The following is a 19,452-nucleotide window of genomic DNA, read 5'->3' as shown; positions in this document are numbered from 1 at the left end:
GTTTGTCTATATGTGCCCTGTGATTGGCTGGCCATCAGTCCAGGGTGTACCCCACTGGGATAGGCTCCAGCACCCCCCGCAAGGATAAACGGTAGAAAATGAATGAATGAATAAATGAGATCCAGTTGAAATGAGATCAGTTGTGTTCAGGACAGGGCCCTGGCTGCGCCCTGGCTGCGCCCTGGCTGCGCCCTGGCTGCGCCCTGGCTGCGCCCTGGCTGCGCCCTGGCTGCGCCCTGGCTGCGCCCTGGCTGCGCCCTGGCTGCGCCCTGGCTGCGCCCTGGCTGCGCCCTGGCTGCGCCCTGGCTGCGCCCTGGCTGCGCCCTGGCTGCGCCCTGGCTGCGCCCTGGCTGTACTCTCTTATTGTCTTGCATACATAGTACCTTTTGGATTAGATTAAAAAATTAACACAAATACAAAATGATGAGAAGATCTTTGGAGTAATAGGTATGAATGTGAGTGTGAATGGTTGTTTGTCTACATGTGCCCTGTGATTGGCTGGCGACCAGTCCAGGGTGTGCCCCGCCTCTCGCTTAAAGACAGCTGGGATAGGCTCCAGCACCCCCGCGACCCTTGTGAGGATAAGTGGTAGAAAATGAATGAATGAATGACATTTGTCAGACATTTTTTTGTAAAAAAAAAATCAATAAAAAAAAATCAATAAACCCCCCTAAAATAGGCCCAATGACGCCACTGGGTGCAACCTTTCCCATCTTTCCTCATTAGCCAAGATGCCTTTGAGCAAACATAGACATCCTGCCCTGTCATACACGTCACCGCCAAGACTCAAATGGCATCTTATGACAGAGTTCACGCTTGCTGTGTACAGTTGTCAACACTTCACCACACATGCATTACATTGCTCCTGGAAATAGAAACCGTGTCGCAACATTTGTGCAGCTTTTGTGAAGTATCTAAATAGATAGACGCGGTCATAGGTCAGATTGTAAAATTGAACTGGATTATGCTGCTCATGAGGGATCTTGACACATTTTCTTCCTTTGGATCCAAATGAAATTGTAGGTTATAACCTGCTCATTGATTTTGCTCATTGACGAGACAAGTGATTGTTGATGTTATTAGTTTGGGCCGCTGTTGCAACATGCCCGAGAAAGCGGAATGGAGAGATTCTCATATCGGATGAGTGGGAGAGACAAAACATGAACTAAATAAACAATAAGCGGAATATTTTGGAGTAGAGTTGGGAATAAATCATTGCAATAATATCAATCAATATAATATATTAAATCGATTTTTTTATAAAGGTGTGCTGCCAGATAAACCTACTGATTCCTACTTTTTTAAACTACTGAATACATGTTAAGCACCATTTGGGTGGTAATTTGTGCTGAGCCCCATTGAGTGCCCTTCCAGTTTATATGTGACTTTCATTCATTTCCCTAGCATCACATACTGTACAACACACTTGACTAGCCATTGCTTGTTCAAGTGAGAGAAAAAGTGGCTTTCTCAGGTCAGTGTGGAAGTGCACGCACATGCACATGCATCCACACACACACACACATACCCACACACACACACACACTCAGGGTTGTGGCTCGCCACCAGAGATGCTTCAGCAGGCTCAATTAGACTGAAAATTGAGTGGTTCGGTGGTGTAGCCAACAGCCAGAATGTGGAATTGATCTGGTTGGCTTGATCAAGGCAGCCAGACGGACACCGATAGCTAATTGCAAGGATAAACACATATGGAGGCGCTTGGGTTACGTTACGTTACAGGTAAAACATGCTTTTCCTGTTCAGACATGTGCTTTGAATTAAAGTGTTTACCATTGACTTGGAGAATATTCCTGGGAGATAGGCTCCCCCCGGTGAATCCATCAGTGACTTCCCGAGGAATGATGATGTGAGAATGACACTTGGCGCGCTCTGCTGCCCTTCTCCTGCTTGGATCTACTTGGTGCCCTGTAAGTGACAAACGACAGCAGGGTTGTTGTTGGTTGTATATTCAAAGTTCAGATCGTTTCACACCTGGAGGAGACACTCAAAATCTGTAAGGTCAACAGAGAAACTTAAAACGACTTTTACTACCTTCGAAAGGGCAAATGTTCAGAAAGCTATCACTGAGCAATGACCCTGTACTTTTTAAAGTTAGCCTGGAAGACCTAGGGAATGGAAGATCAACTCAAATGTGGCTTGCTAGCAAGTAAACTTCAGAGAGTCCGTCCGTCTGTGATGTCACAGAAGAACGGTTTTACCACACCTTTTCAAACTGAGCATTTTGAGCCACCCCAAACTTCTTTCAGGGCTCACTTCCAAATGTCAAACCTCATTATCTGAAATTTTGGCATCGTTTAACACAAAGGACTTGAGGGAGGGCAGAGAGTCCGTCCGTCTGTGATGTCACAAAGGAACGGTTTTACCACACCTTTTCAAACCGAGCATTTTGAGCCATCCCAAAATTCTTTCAGGGCTCACTTCAAAATGTCAAACCTCATTATCTGAAATTTTGGCATTGCTTAACACAGAGGACTTGGGGGAGGGCAGAGAGTCTGTCCGTCTGTGATGTCACAAAGGAACGGTTTTACCACGCCTTTTCAAACCCAGCGTTTTGAGCCATCCCAAACTTCTTTCAGGGCTCACTTCAAAATGTCAAACCTCATTATCTGAAATGTTGGCATTGTTTAACACCGAGGACTTGGGGGAGGGCAGAGAGTCTGTCCGTCTGTGATGTCACAAAGGAACGGTTTTACCACACCTTTTCAAACCGAGCATTTTGAGCCACCCCAAACTTCTTTCAGGGCTCACTTCAAAATGTCAAACCTCATTATCTGAAATTTTGGCATCGTTTAACACAAAAGACTTGGGGGAGGGCAGAGAGTCCGTCCGTCTGTGATGTCACAAAGGAACAATTTTACCACACCTTTTCAAACCGAGCGTTTTGAGCCATCCCAAAATTCTTTCAGGGTTCACTTCCAAATGTCAAATCTCATTATCTGAAATTTTGGCATCGTTTAACACAAAGGACTTGGGGGAGGGCAGAGAGTCCGTCCGTCTGTGATGTCACAAAGGAACAATTTTACCACACCTTTTCAAACCGAGCGTTTTGAGCCATCCCAAAATTCTTTCAGGGCTCACTTCCAAATGTCAAATCTCATTATCTGAAATTTTGGCATTGTTTAAGACGAGCATACAAAATTCTAATTACATGTATAGGTCAGAAAAGTGGGTTAGGGTTAGGGTTAGTGGGTTAATTCTGAAGATCTGGTGACGATAGCGACATTCATCACAAAAACGCGGGCCTATAAAGTCCAAACCATCATGAAAGGGAGATACAGGATTTTCATACAAAATTGCCAATATACACTAATGACACACAACGAACACGACACTTTGATACATTTTCAATCAAACGCAAATCATCAGCTGTGAACACCTTCTTTCATTTAGCTTTTATTTAGGCTTGCCTTTCCGATGGAGATAGAGCCAAAGTGAACACACAACAGGGAAAAACCTTGGCTTAGAACACCTGAGGCAGGATCGATACGTGGTCAAAAGCCTGGCGGGGTTAATTAGCAGCTTAGAATGAGCAGAGAATTCTAAATGTAGAAAGCGGACTGTCACTCTGATTGATGCTTCATGTTCTCTGGCTGAGTAATCCATGTCATTTCCGCAGTAAAGCAAAGCCAACATCTGATATGATTGCATCTTCCTTTCTGGAGGTGGGAACACATCATTACAGATCATATAATCGTTTCATAATTCAAATAAGTGATTTCATCTTGGACACCATCAATCCCACAAACGCCATCGTTTGTACAGTCCATCTGACAGTTTGGTGTCAGTGTGTAAGGTACATATGCCCTCCAGGGTGAACTGATCATGATGACTGATATCCTAAACTGCCCCATTGGATGTGTGGAGCAAATGAAGGCTTTATGAACAGCACCTGCACCAACAGCACTATATTAAATAGGCTTGTTTAGTTACCATATATGATTGACTAAGCTGAATGACTATTAATGCTAAAAGTCCTTTTAAAAACTTCCATTAGCTTCCGAACTTTGGATCATCCAGACGTACTCAATGATGGCGAAGTCCCTAAATTGATTGCAGAGAGGTTATAGATGCCCCTTCAAAGATGCTTCAATTCAATTCTTCCAGAATTTATAGCTGAGTGTAGGTGTTTTTTTTTTAGAAGTGGCATAAAAAGCATCCTCCAAATGTTATCTTCCAGACTTCAACAACAAACTGTTAATGGGCTACAGCTAAATGAATAATTGAGGCCCAGGGTTGCCATGAACACTGACAGCAGTTGCGTAGATTAATGACTGAGGTGTCTGCCTTCATCATCCATCGGCCTTTACCGCCTTCCCACTCAGCACGGTGTAATTGTTTGAGTTCTATTTTTCCCCCCAAAATGCTGTTGTGAGGACATTACTTCTGCTTAAATATCTCCCATCCATAATATAACAATGAGATGCAAAGCCTCAATGACTCATTACGGCTCCTTGCAGTTTATTTCTTGTGTGCGGCTGGATTATTTTGGTGATTAATAGAATTATGCAATAATGTCCGCAAAGGACGGCATATGATGAACATCACGCACTATTCGTCCACAATAAAACAAATGGATTTATGATTAACCAAATTAGAATACTTTGATTTAATCTTTTAATCATTCTAATTAACCATCTCGCACCACGGAAGGCTTAATAGCCACAACTAACTAGGTTGGCATGGGTGTCTTTATAATTGTCACATGATCAGCCAATTGTAATTCATTCTTTCACTCATTTTCTACCGCTTTTCCTCACAAGGGTCGCGCGGGTGCTGGAGCCTATCCCAGCTGTCTTCGGGCAAGAGGCGGGGTACACCCTGGACTGGTGGCCAGCCAATCACAGGGCACATATAGACAAACAACCATTCACACTCACATTCATACCTATGGACAATTTGGAGTCGCCAATTAACCTAGCATGTTTTTGGAATGTGGGAGGAAACCGGAGTACCCGGAGAAAACCCACGCATGCACGGGGAGAACATGCAAACTCCACACAGAGATGGCCGAGGGTGGAATTCAACCCTGGTCTCCTAGCTGTGAGGTCTGCGCGCTAACCACTCGTCCGCCATGCCGCCCACCAATTAATTGTAGTAATTATTAATAAAAAAAATAACACTATTGTAATCCATCCATTGATTACTTAATAGATCTGATTCATCTGAACTCATGTAAATGGTACCGCCCAGAATAAAGTGTCATAGCAGAATGTAGCTCACCCTCCAATATTTGTGTTCCTCTTTGGACCACAAGCTCCTTCCAATTGATTCAACAGTCCCTCTGAAGGTTGCAGCCATGTTGTGCGTTCCATTTTCCATTAAACGCCATTAAAAGTCAATTTCACACTATCAACGTAACTGTTTACTATCAATTAATAACATATTCCCAAATCCTACACCATAATACGGTGCTGACACAAATATAAGACGACCATGAATATAAGATGGCCCTTCTTTTTCATATATCAATGGAATAAATAAACATATATGCTAGGACTACGTTAAAAAGCCATAGCATTTCAGTATGTGGAATCAAACTATGGAATGGATTGAGTAAGGAAGTCAAACAATGCACAACGATGAGCCAATTCAAGAAACAATACAAGCAGTTGATGTTTGCTAAATACAAGGATGAAGAGTCTTGAACCAGTCATGATGTGCTATATATATCACTATATTGACACTTACTATGGTACCCATTATGTCATTGGATGGTCATATCACCTTGTACTTTGGTATGAGGTGCATTATTAAAAAAAACAACGACCTTAAACTGTATTATGGAAAGCAGGAAGTGAACAAATGTAACAGTTACTGATTGTAAAAGTACCAGATGGAGGGGTAGGATTTAATAAGCTTTGCTTCTTCCTACTCCTTTTGGACATGTGGAACTGTGAACTGATTATGGGATGCATTCAATTGGAATCTGATGCATGTTCAAATGAAATTAAACCATTACCAAATTAAAAATGAAATGGATGTTTCCACCCGTTGGTTAGCATGTATAAGTCTTTTTGTGAGTTTTTCCATGGGAAATAAATACCATCGCTTACTATATTCAGGTCACAGGGGTGTAATATTCCCACTTTGTGTTCCAGAGAACGCACCTTAGAGCAGCTTTTTCTCAGAGTAATGGGAAACAAAATACAGAGGGGCTGAACTCCATCACATTTATTGACAACTTTGCACTGTTAGATGACAATAATCCGATTCAGCGCCACCCTGTGACCTGACCCTCTTTGCTCCCCTTGGCAGTTCTTGAGGTTAAAGCCACAACAAACCACCGATTTACGATTTACCGGCCCTAGAACAAATGGAAGCAAGCACCAATGGGGTTCAAAGTAGTCTAAAATAATCCATTTCTCCTGCCTCCATCTTCCGGGCCACTGACCTTTCAGAATAAGCAGACTGTCTCTCTCAACTAAGGGCTTAAGGCAAGGTTGATAAAGCGAGGCCTTTACACGACGGAAAGGGCTTTTAGTAAGACAAGCGATTGTGTCCGTGCCCCCTGTTTCGGGAGGTCCCCAAGATAGACATAATTGTAAGTAAATTTCACTGATAATTCACTTGACTTGAGGCAGCTTCTGGTAGGGTTCTCTATGCTGTCTACTGCCGAGGCACTCCGTCTCCGGGGCTTATCAGACTGCTGCAGATCGGAGCAATGTGATGTTTGGAGAAAGTTGCTTTTTTCTACTGTGGAGCGACATATATGCTTTCTGTTTACTTGTGTGCATGAATGCATGCTTATCCAAGTGTGTTGACAGAGCAAGAAAAAAGATATAAACACAATTTTAAGCAAAAATAAAATGATTTCACACAAGAGGACTTTTCCCTTGAAGCACATATGACTGACTGTAAAATAGACATTAGATAGAATATGTTAGTAGGATCTGTAGATAGCTTCAGTATGTTGCACCCAAGAAACCTTGACAGCACAGCATGAGAGACTACTTTTCCATCAGACAGCCACCAATAAAACTCTCTTTTATGAGCTAGCTACACGCGTGACAATGATTAATGGATAAGACAGTCCTCTACTCTTTAAGCTGTTTTTGCCCCTAGGCCCCCCCTGCAGTACAAAGTATCGAATCGCTTACTAAAAGCCAAACAGCAATTATAACTAGGGATGCCACCGACAAATATCATAAAATTTCCATTAAAAAATATATGTGATGGACGTATTCCATCTTTGTGTATTTTTAATGCTATTATTTCCGATGTGAAAATGTGAATATAAATATTAAATATAAAATCGGGAGGTTCCGCAACGCCCTGAAATGGACTGTGTTTGAATTTTAAGTTGCCATTGTATTTTAGGATGGAATAATTATATTTGGTATAATAAATATTATCAAGAGCCAGGATTCATTCAGAAAGTCTGATTCTTTTTTTTTTATTCTTTACAAAGATGCATATTTTCCCCATTCAGATGTTAAAAAAAATACTTTGCAAAAAGAGCCACAACAAAGACGCTGAAGAGCCACATGCGGCTCTGGAGCTGTGGGTTGCTGACCCCTGCTAAGCTTTTGGGTTACCTTTTGTTTACTGCAATTCTACATTTTGGTTACTGTATAGGTTATTGTTTTTGATGTACATATATTTACATTTATTCTGAGCAGCACCTGCCACCTTTTATATTTATATTATTATTCCTAATTTTATTTTTTCCTTATTTTTTATTTTTACTTTCTACAAACAGCACCGTGGAGTTGCACTCAAATTTAGTTGTATGCAATACAATGATAATAAAGGCGATTCTGGTTCTGATTATACACTTACCAACTACTACTCAAATAAAGGTACTTATTTTTAATTTTGCTCTTCATTCTTTCATAACAGTTGCTAAATAGAAGAAAGAAATGAATAGGCCTTTCAGCATATACCATTGTCGTTAATTTAATGACTCGTCAATCCCCCAACCAACTTGCTGATAATTAAAAAGCATATGATTCAGTGTGCCGCTGTTTCTCATTTAAAGCGACAGCAGGTAACAGTTTCAATTAAAAATGCTTAGAAACGGAATTTAAAAAAAATGCTGCTGTAACATAGAGATAAGATGGACAGGCCACACTTTTGACCAAAGTCCTCAGAGGCTGCCGCACCTAGACATCACAGAGGAAAGAAGGTTTTCACATGATATTAGTGTTCTATTGCAAACTATTTCCATCCTCCCGCTTCATCACACAAGCTGTCCATGCTCGGCTACACCTGTCTGTCTACATGTCTGCACGGACACATGAGCGCTCGCCTTCTTCGGCACGTGTGAGTGACTTGATTTCCTCTCTGTCTGAGCCTTAGCGTGTCGCATCCATCTCACTCTGTGGGGAACTTCTTGAGAGAATTTCAAGCCACAATAGAGGTGTTTCATATCCTTTTACCACCCACCCAAAAAGAGTTGCCGATTCATTTTAGCCTGATGACAAGACACCCTCAGGGCTGGGGAGAGAAGGTGAGTGGAGGCAAAAAAAAGTGCAATTTAGATGAATAAAAGCAGGGGTCTCAAACACGCGGCCCGCGGGCCATATGTGGCCCGCAGGACACTAGTTTGAGGCCCCCGCCTTGATATGAAAGTTTAATGTTTGATATGGATGCTGTATGGTATCATGTACCCAGAAAAAAATATTACGTTTGATGAATGTTCATGTTAAAGGTTAAATAACTGTTAATAGTTATCCTCCCTATCCGTGTGGAAGTGGTAAGTTTTTGGCTATTTAAGTTTAAAGGAAATAACTTGAAGGCTACCGTTTAGGTCGCTAGCTCTCTAGTTTGCGAGTTAGCATGTGTCTCAAGACCCTGCAGTTGCGCAATATGTTGTAAATATAAAGTATAAATGTGACTAAAGTCGTGTTTTGTCATGTCTACAGGGCTCTAATAATGCTTTGTTCATTTTAATCTGAAAAAATAATTTGTCTACCCACCAACTATATGTGGTTTCTTGAGTTTTTATTATTTGCCGTTTTATTGTTATTATTATATTTATTTATTTATTACTGATTGATTGATTTTCTTTATTCATGATTTGTTTATTTATTTTTCATCTTATTTTGTGTGGAAAAATAAAAAGTAAGATATTTGAGAACAGTGGAATGTTTTATCAGAGCTTTTATTGTAGAAAATCGGAACCAAAGTTTATTCATTTTTCTGTTTTTAATAAATGCGTTTTGTTTTTTTTGGTAAAACCAGATGCGGCCCAGTCTCGCCCAGACCTGAGCTCCAGTGGCCCCCAAGTAAACTGAGTTTGAGACCCCTGAATAAAAGCAATAAAAGAGACAGACTGTGCAGGAGGGAGAAGAAACAAAGAAACTACTTGCGAGGCCTCCTCCTTTCCCTAAATTGATTCAGACCATCCGCCAGACCGCTTGATGGATATCCGTATATTGATTGGAATTTACATGCCGGCACAATCCCCCCCTCCCTCCCCCCCTTTGCCACCACTTCCATCCACTAAGCTATTGCACTCACAACCTGCTTTGAGTGATAAGCAAAACGAGAAAATGCTGGCATATTTAGCCCTGACAATGGCACTCAGCAACATTTCTGCGTTGTTTATGAGAGGAAGTATCTTTCAACGGTTGATGCATGGCAAAGAAAACATACTGTCAGCAGCCATTGCTCTGTATATGCGCACAGTGAATGAATACATAACAAGGAGAGAAGTAGGGAGCTCCCAAGTCGGGTGAAGTCAAAGTACTGCATGACACACTAAGAATATAGCAATTGTCATCAAATACTTACCGATGTTTCCAGTACGAATGTGCAAACGACCCCTGACAATGGTGGCCGCCACAGGGTTGTTGGAGGCATCGCCACTCCGTAGGGTGTCCTCACCCAAGTAATCGCTTGTCAGAACCTCCACCTCATGGAGGGCTTGTACTGCCATTTTACCGTGCCGCAACATGTACTGGAGAAAACAAAAAAGGATGTAAGAAAAAAAGGGGAAAAAATGTGAAAAAATATCACGATTAAAACATGAAAGTACAGAAAAAGTAAGGAAAAATATTATTATCTGCATGTAACCAGCCGTTTGACGACCCTGCACCACATGAAGCCCCGGTGTTCCATTCCTTCCTTCCTTCCTTCATTCATTCATTCATCTTTTTCTCACGAGGATCGCGGGGATGCTGGAGCCTATCCCAGCTGTCTTCAGGCGAGAGGAGGGGTAAACCCTGGACTGGTCGCCAGCCAATCACAGGGCACATATAGACAAACAACCATTCACACTCACATTCATACCTATGGACAATTTGGAGTCGCCAATTAACCTAGCATGTTTTTGGAATGTGGGAGGAACCAAACATAAAATAAAAAAAAAAATAAATATTATTTATGTCTTAGTTGATTATGCCTTAAATGTATTGTTTTTTGTTATGTTTACTTTAAATGTGTGTACAAGTGATTATAGGGGTGTTATTTCATGTCAAGAGGTCTCTAATAATGTTCATTCATTCATTTTCTACCGCTTATCCTCACAAGGGTGGTGGGGTGCTGCCAATCGCCAGCCAATCACAGGGCACATATAGACAAACAACCATTCACACTCACATTCATACCTATGGACAATTTGGAATCCCCAATTAACCTAGCATGTTTTTGGAATGTGGGAGGAAACCGGAGTACCCGGAAAAACCCATGCATTTTAATTTGTTTTGTTCTGTGTTGTTTTTGTTGTTTCATAGAAGTAAACAACTGGTCAGATGTTTGATGTGTCTATAAACCCCCCCAAAATATGGACTGTTCTGCTTGAATTTGACATTTTTATTCGTTTTTGGACCAAAAATCTGCTGATTTATAAAGACCCAAAAGGCTAGAAAGAAATGTTTTTTTCTGATTGCACTGCCATGATGAGGTATTCATGAATTATGCTTTATCTTCATTCATTCATTCATTTTCTACCGCTTTTCCTCACGAGGGTCGCGGGGGTGCTGGAGCCTATCCCAGCTGTCTTCGGGCGAGAGCCGGGGTACACCCTGGACTGGTGGCCAGCCAATCACAGGGCACATATAGACAAACAACCATTCACACTCACATTCATACCTATGGACAATTTGGAGTCGCCAATTAACCTAGCATGTTTTTGGAATGTGGGAGGAAACCGGAGTACCCGGAGAAAACACACGCATTTTAATTTGTTTTGTTCTGTGTTGTTTTTGTTGTTTCGTCGAAGTAAACAACTGGTCAGATTTATAAAGACCCAAAAGGCTAGAAAGAAAATCTTTTTTTCTGATTGCACTGCCATGATGAGGTATTCATGAATTATCATGAATTATGCTTTATCTTGTCTGATTAAAAAAACAAGATAAATCATAATGAAGACATAACAAAGTAGTCGTCACCCTGCTTTGACTCCCAAATATGACTGGCTTACCTTGAGTTCGACAGCAGTTGAACCTACGAGCAGCAATGAGTCACTGTCCCAGATGTCGATGTGCATGGTGTGAAGGGACAGGTATTGAAGGAAACAACGTTTCTCTCCTGGCTTGAGAAAGCTGTCATCTACTCTGAACTGTACCTGCAGGCCAGGGGACTCTGAAGGAAGTCAGAGAATAACCAGAGGGTTGTTTGAGCATGCTTTAATCACCACATTTAACTGGAATGTAACTTAGTAGAGCGCAGACTTCCACCAAAAGACTCAAAAATCCCCAAAACAATATTTCTATGTGACATTTTGTTGGAAACGCAGCAAGGTTTCCAAAATCCCAGGAAAATAAGATCTGTTCCAATTGTGGGAAAATAGGCTTAACTGTAATAATAAATTCCTGTAATCACCAAATCCTCACCAAAATGGATTCCTACCTGGTCCATGTGCTACACTTCTACAAAGTTTGTGTTTTCATACAATTTTTGGGGGAAATATTGACTTTGATGTTAGGTTTGTACGCTCCAACTAGGGATGAATGTTCATGAGGTTGTCCAACAATTTCTGTTCAACAACCTTTGGAGGTCAAGATATTTTATTTCCATTAAGTATTATTACCAAAACTTTGTTTATGACTGTTTTTCCCCCATTCTATCCTGTTTTCATGAGCTACTTTTCAACCTTTTTTTCTTTTAACCGTCTATCTGCCCAACCACCCAGGAACTCTCTCTACTCAGACCATTAATTCCCTCAGCATGCCGTGAGCTTAGATGCTCCGATGGAAACAGACGAAGAGCTGAGACAAGAAAAGAAGAAAGATACAAAAAGAAAGAAAAATGCATGTTATGTTCAGAAGCAAAAGCGAGCTGACAGATCATGGCCAGAAAAGGTGGGGGTGGGAGAGCGCACTGGCTTATACATTTGTGTGCAGGATTGGGTATCGTTTGAATTTGAACGACAATGATTCTCAATTCCGATGCTTTTAAGAGTACTGCGTCATAAAAGTTTGCAAAGTTTAAATGAGGGTGCAAACAGAGTTCTTTTCGGTTGAAATGTCTCAATGTCTCATATACCTACGTATCAACTTTGTCTATGAAAAAATACATGGGCTAACTTTATCATTGCTGCCTCAATGTTGATGTAAGCTATTTTTTATGACAACATTATTTTGTTATAAGTCAACAGCATGTAGCCCACAGAGCTCTAGGCAGGTAGCGTGTTTTCTGAGTTGAGAAAGTGTCTCGACTGTTGCTAGACAAACTGTTCGCATGGATAAACTTTCCCCCTGGAGCTGAAGCTCCTGTCCTTTGTTTACACTGAACCGCCACATCAGCAGTCATCTTCAAAGCGTTGGTTACACTAGCATGAGACAGTGATCAGTTATTGTCTGACATCCCTGATTCGGACTGCTTAGAGGAAGTCCGATGGAGGAGATCAAACGTGGGAGCATGAATCCAGAGGTGTTTAATCATGCTTCTTTTGCGTGATATGATTGGGTTGCAAATGTTGCATTAAGCCGATTCCAGCTAAGCTAAACTTCTCATCCACTGCTCACCAGCATCTTCTTTGTTGGTTATTTCACGGCTATTTCTTCCAGTTGGCAAAGCGGCCATCAAAACTAGGAATCGGAAAAAAAACTGAACAATCCTGTGAGAATTACCACGCTATTCGTGGTCGTCACTGATGTCTCAGAATGTTCAAACACATCCACTGATGCCTCTTGTCACATCTTCGATGATCTCAGTCTTCCTCATTCTTCAGTCATCTCATATTTGGGTCAACATGGTAATTAGCGCAAACATTTCTATTCTTTCACTACCATTGGCTTTGCACACAATACTTTGATTGTCACAGGAAGTGGGCCCAAAAGACAGGACATCCTAGTCCAATAACAGTATGTTCTGAAATGCCATGACTTTGTATTCAAATGATTACCAGTAGATTTACAAAACCGGGAGCCAGGCCATTTTCTTCCATGGCTATGCAAAGCCTGAGACCATAAAGAGTGAGTCATGTCCAGAGATTCACAGGAACACAAACACAATCACTGTTGCCAAGCACAAGTGGCAGTTGCCGCATAATGGCACACTGATGAGTGCGTATGAAACAACCCTGTTTGGAAACAAATCATTTGAAGACTGACATTAGAGAGATGGATGGCAAAAGCCCAACAGGAAGCAATAACGATGCTGAAAATGTTTTGGTTTTTTTTCTCGATTTCTCATAAGAATCACTGCAGTTGCTGACAAAATCACAGGAGATAAAGCCAGCGTGTGCACAATGACATGCACAAAATCTAACATGCACAAATTCCGCTTGTCACTTGGCTGGACGGTGACTCGCAACAATCAGCCTAATGCGCTGATTCCATTGAAAATGAATGGACGAGATGCCACATCGCCTCCCGAGGGTGGCGCCCATAGAAGTCTAGCTGGAGTTGAGTTGTTGCAAGTAAATTGGCACCAAGGCTTTCAGAGAGAGAATATATGAGAGGATCTGTCTGAAAGTAGATGGGCTTGTGGGGGAATTCACACTGGGTCATATAGTGAAGTGTGCAGGCAGGGAGACGTGAGAGAGAAATATTGACAGCGCTAATCCGGAGTGTGCGTCGAGGGAAGGAGGAGAGTAGCTTTAGGGGGCCTGAAGGGTGGCGATGGGGAGAACTTTGAGTGTGTTCAATATCACGGTCTGTCAGTAGCTGTCATATCTCTTCCATTTCATTAGTTGCGACGTGAATAGACATCAATCAGTGGCTGCTTTGCTGATTGAAAGGGAAGTGAGGTATAGGAGAAGATCATGGAATATGCTTGTAGAGTAAAGTTAGTGGCTTTTTTTTGGTTGGAAGAAAATCAAGACCTTGTGACACTTACCAGAGTTCACGCTACCGTCATTGTTGATGGAGGTTAGAATACAAGGAAACGGGATGCCGGCTTTCTGCTGTACTTTGCTGCTGTTTAGTAGTCGGAGCTGCTGCGACGTGACTGGTTGGAAACGGTAAAACTGGAAGGTGAAGTAGATGTTGCTCGGCCACTCCAGGGCAGCCCCTGCGACTGGTATTCTGTTGAAAGACAAAAGGTCAAAGAATCACCGCTTGTAGATGAGAAGAAGAACTATTTAAATGACATTTTTAGCATGTGTATAAAAATGGCCCCAGGTTTATAAGCTTAAGAATTATTTGCAATTATCATTATATATAACACAAAACAACAACAATAATAACAATATTCTGTCTGAAGGGCTGCACGGTGATCGAGTGGTTAGCGTGCAGGCCTCACAGCTAGGAGACCCAAGTTCAATTCCATCTCTATGTGGAGTTTGCATGTTCTCCCCGTGCATGCGTGGCTTTTCACCGGGTACTCCGGTTTTGTGAGGATAAGCGGTATAGAAAATGTATGAATTATGAGATAAAAAGTCCTAACTAGCTTCACGGTGGTCGAGTGGTTAGCGTGCAGGCCTCACAGATAGGCGACCCAAGTTCAATTCCACCCTCTCTCGCCAACATCATTATACCTAACACAAAACAACAACAATAACAACAATATTCTGTTTGAACGGCTGCACGGTGATCGAGTGGTTAGCGTGCAGGCCCCACAGCTAGGGGACCCGAGTTCAATTCCATCTCTGTGTGGAGTTTGCATGTCCTCCCCGTGCATGGGTGGGTTTTCTCCAGGTACTCCGGTTTCCTCCCACATTCCAAAAACATGCTAGGTTAAGCTAGGTTATTGTCCATAGGTATGAATGTGAGTGTGAATGGTTGTTTGTCTATATGTGCCCTGTGATTGGCTGTGGCGACCAGTCCAGAGTGTACCCCGCCTCTTGCCTGAAGACAGCTGGGATAGGCTCCAGCCACCCCTCCCCCCGACCCTTGTGAGGATAAGTGGTAGAAAATGAATGAATGAATGGACTGGGCTGCACGGCAGTTAGTGCGCAGGCCACACAGCGAGGAGATTCAATTTGATTCCACAGAAATTCGATTCGATTCCACCCTCGGCCATCTCTGTGTGTTTTTTTTTTTTCTTCTTTTTTCTCTCTCTTCTTTTCTTCTCCCACATTCCAAAAACATGCTAGGTTTGGGCCTAAAGGATCCTAAGGAGGTTCTGAGGAGTGCGTCCTTGCCTATGCAGCTCAACAATCTAAACACACTCAAAGAGCGGAAGCTTTTTTACCATCAAGAGATCATAACAGTGTGAATACCTAATAGAAAATGACACTTCCCAAGATTTTGTCTTTCAAAGACTATGATCTTAAACCTTTGACCAACTGATAAACAGCCTATTTCAGTTTAAGTTAAGGTTGTTTGCAATATATTGCTTACTCAAATTCTTTGGGCCTCATTCCCCCCCCATTTCTTCTTGCATTTTGATGCTCTACTCAGAACCTCGTTAACGTCTAAAAAGAGGCAGCGAGACAATTGATTTGATAGCGTACTTATTGAATAATAATGAAATCAGGGTGAGGTTCTTGCGTTGCTTTTAATGAACTGATTAGCAATCAGAGAGCACATATTTAACACAGAGTGGAAAAAACAAGTCACACCCTATCTTGCAAACATCTCTCTCAGTGTGTCATGTTTTGACTTGATTATTAACAATTCTGTCAATATATTATGGTCAAATCCAAAGAAATAAAGCTGGAATAGGTGCAGATTCTGGAAGAACTAGAAATCTTTTTGTGCTGGTTAGCATGTGTAGCTGCTCTGTAAGACTCCACAACTCCGAACGCTTTGGCAATGTCTTAGAGTGAACTCAGGAGAGTTGTTGACTATATCTACATCTAACTAAAAGTCAGGCCAGCCCGAGTCGTCGTGCAGGAGAAGTAATGGCGACAAGAGAGTGTGTTCATGATAAAAAAAAAAAAGACTGAAATGGGCTAATTCAACCACTGATATTGTACGCAATAACCGAAGAGGACATGCACACAGAAGTAGAGCAAGTGGTGTGTTCACAACGCATCCGTCAGTAACCCCTTTCTCCACTGTCACTGAGAGGACGCTGGTTCCGGGGGGGCCTTTGTGACGGCTGGCTGACAGAGTCTGTGCTGACAGGAAATGTGTTTATGCGAGAATTGTGAGCATATGCGTGCGTGCCCTGTATAGGCATGCAGCTGACATATGAGTAGAGGATGACTGACAGGACTTAATGCCTGAGTGCATCTGGATCTTGGACACAGCTCAGTGGGAAAAACGCAGAAACTCAGCGGCAAGTTTTTTTTTTGGTGTTGGAAACAAATTATGAAAGAACTGTACTTTATTAATAATATATGTAATTAAAAAAGTTGACTATTTCTAATTATCCATCCCTTTTATAGATTGCTTGCCTTTGTTAGAATCACGGATGAGGAACAACGTAGTCCAGCTGACCTTGTAGAAAGAGGCAGGGTGCTCCCTGTATCGGTTGTCAAAGGCACATATACACAAATAACCATCCACGCTCAAGGAGTGCATACACACACACACACACACATGCAGGCCATACACACATTTGAGCTACATTATAAGTAAACAAGATCGATATTGTGGTGCATAACAATCTTACTGACTACACAGTGCACACATTTCTTCTTCTCTATCATCCGCGATCCTGATGTGAGACATGAAGACATACTGTATGGCTATTTTCTGTATGTTCTAAAGCAGGGGTCACCAACCACCAGGCCGGGGACCGGTACCGGTACCAGTCTGTGGTGCATTTGCTACTGGGCCGCACATCACACCTAGATGGGACCATCTCGTCTCAACCAAACAATTCAGCGGGTGAGTTATATTTTTCCTGCACTCAACATTTGTTTTTAGCATCTTTTTATTTTATATTTGTTGTATTTTTCTGCCACACATTGCTGTCCGTGAAAAAAAGACCAAAATCCCACTGGTCCGTGCTGCAAAAAAGGTTGGGAACCCCTGTTCTAAAGATATTAAAACAGATAAAAAAAGACAACAATCGAATTTGCTCAGTACTGTCCACATTTGCTACCGGGCCGCACAGAAATAATAAATAATTTATTAACGACTCACCGTCTCCCATCACACCCAGATGGGACCATCTCGTCTCAACCAAACAAGCTCAGGCCTCCCACTGATTCAGCGGGTGAGTTTAATTTTCCCTGCACTTAACATTTGTTTTTAGCCTCGTGTTATTTTATATTTGTTGTATTTTTCTGCCAAACATTGCTGGTCCGTGAAAAAAAAAAAAAAAAATCACAACGGTCCGTGGTGCAAAAAAGGTTGAGGACCTCTATACTGTCCACAACACATCGCTAGCAACGAGCTTCACCCCATAATCACCACACTCACAATGCTTCAGACTACTACCCAAATTTCTGGGTAGTTTCTGTGTTGCTATGTGAAATCAATGGGAGGAGAATGTTCTGGAAATGCTTAAAAGGACCAAAATACGGTAAAATACAGTAAGTATTAGATGATATCATGAATGTAGCTAGCTGTTACTAGATGGTTACAGCATGAATATAAGACTATAAAACTTTGTTGGGGGGTTATGGAGGTTTATTATTAGCAGTGTTTGGAGGCAGCATAGGTGTGTCCAATTACGTGCAGGAGTGAATCTCTTTATGTTTTCATATATTTAGAACCCATAGAAACAAGAAGGACTCTACTCTGAGCTCCTCGCCCTGTCCTCGGGTGAGTTCAGTACAGTATCCGCAATCTCTCTTCACCACGACGGTCTGGTACAGGAACCACATTTCCCGCACTTGTGAACAAGACCCCGAAATACTTGGAACTCAGGACCTCATTCCCAACCCGGAGGGTGCAATCCACCCTTTTCAGACTGAGAACCATGGCCTCAGATTTGGAGGTGCTGAGTCTCACATTGCTGCAAATCGCCCCAGTAAACACTGAAGGTCACAGCCTGATGAGGCCATCAGGACCACATCGTCTGTAGATAGCAAAGACAAAGTCCTAAGGCACCTGAACCTCCACTCGCTCAACAGAGAATCGAACAGGATCAAGATATCATCAGTGTGACAAGGCTGTAGCATAATAAAGACTTTACCTTGTAAAGGCTAGAAACTGGAACACTAGAAGATTCTCCTGCAAAGGATCCATTTCTTCACGGTGTGGATCGAAAGGCACCGGCTCTGTAGGGTCCAAGACCTCTGCCACCTGACCTCTCGAGTCCACAATGTCAGGGAACCCAGCAGAGTAGAGGTGGGCCAGTGAACTCCTGGAACTGACTGAGGACGAACTGCAAGAGAAGCAGTGAGTTGTTTGTTGTATGTTGGTGTGGAATTATCAAAATACAAAAACTACTAAAACCAAGTTGCACTGAATGTCATTCAGTGTGGGATGGTGCTGTTTTATTATATAGCATATTTCTACTAACTACTCGCCATTGGAGCCATTTATGGCCATAATTTATAGTCACATGGGGCCTGGGCTATCCCATTTTGGCAACGTGAAACCTCAATGTGCTCACTGCATCCAGTTACAACTAACCAGAATTTAAACACCACTATTGTTTTTGCTACAATGAGAATGTCAGCAATATCCATCAAGCAAGGGTGCCATCAGGACACTTACAGAAGAAGATGACAGAGGGCGCCAAAGTGCACCCTGAGGATTACTTCTCATAATGTCTGTTATGGCTAATCATAGCGGCCACCTGTCTCTCTGTATAGTATTCAGCATTCCTAAATTCCAGATGGAGGGCTAACATAAGAGAAAACAGGACAATGAATGCTAATGTTTTGGATAACATTCGGCCTTATAAAAATGTTGATAAACAGCTGATCCCACCCATTTGATAAGATGCTAAATGCTCTTCGCTTGTATAGCGCTTTGACACTGTTAGCACATTTACCTACTGATGATGCAGCATCAGGACCGACTGGGGCTTCACTCTCTTGCCAAAAGATACTGTACTTCCACATGATCACAGGAGGATCAAACCTCTTTCAAGTTGGGAGGCGACCACGCTACCGCCTCAACCATCAACAATACCGCCCCATCAGCAATATGTATTTTCTTGAAGGTGGGTATTGGTCATCAAAATGGTATTACAGTATGTCACAGTATACTGCTGATGAAGTCAATGTAGTCAACAACAAATGACTACATGGCT

The 19,452-nt window shown here is 42.1% G+C and overlaps 1 protein-coding gene across 4 annotated transcripts in view; it reads right to left on the bottom strand.

Annotated features, from left to right (window-relative positions):
• Positions 1 to 19,452, bottom strand: part of nphp4 (nephronophthisis 4) — a 94,568-nt gene that overhangs the window by 18,124 nt on the left and 56,992 nt on the right. For all 4 annotated transcript variants that reach the window (XM_078798206.1, XM_058083833.2, XM_058083831.2 and 1 more), the window contains 5 exons: positions 18,385 to 18,576; positions 14,248 to 14,435; positions 11,387 to 11,547; positions 9,757 to 9,922; positions 1,792 to 1,926 (listed from right to left, as the gene is read on the bottom strand). In XM_078798206.1, the coding sequence (XP_078654332.1) occupies positions 1,792 to 1,926; positions 9,757 to 9,922; positions 11,387 to 11,547; positions 14,248 to 14,435; positions 18,385 to 18,576 (842 nt within the window). The remainder of the gene's footprint in view (positions 1 to 1,791; positions 1,927 to 9,756; positions 9,923 to 11,386; positions 11,548 to 14,247; positions 14,436 to 18,384; positions 18,577 to 19,452) is intronic.

The sequence above is a fragment of the Doryrhamphus excisus genome, linkage group LG17, assembly GCF_037039965.1.
Source record: "Doryrhamphus excisus strain RoL-2023G ecotype Guam linkage group LG17, RoL_Dexc_Guam_v1.1, whole genome shotgun sequence".
Classification (NCBI taxonomy): Eukaryota; Metazoa; Chordata; class Actinopteri; order Syngnathiformes; family Syngnathidae; genus Doryrhamphus; species Doryrhamphus excisus.
This window is presented reverse-complemented; position numbering and strand designations above follow the sequence as displayed.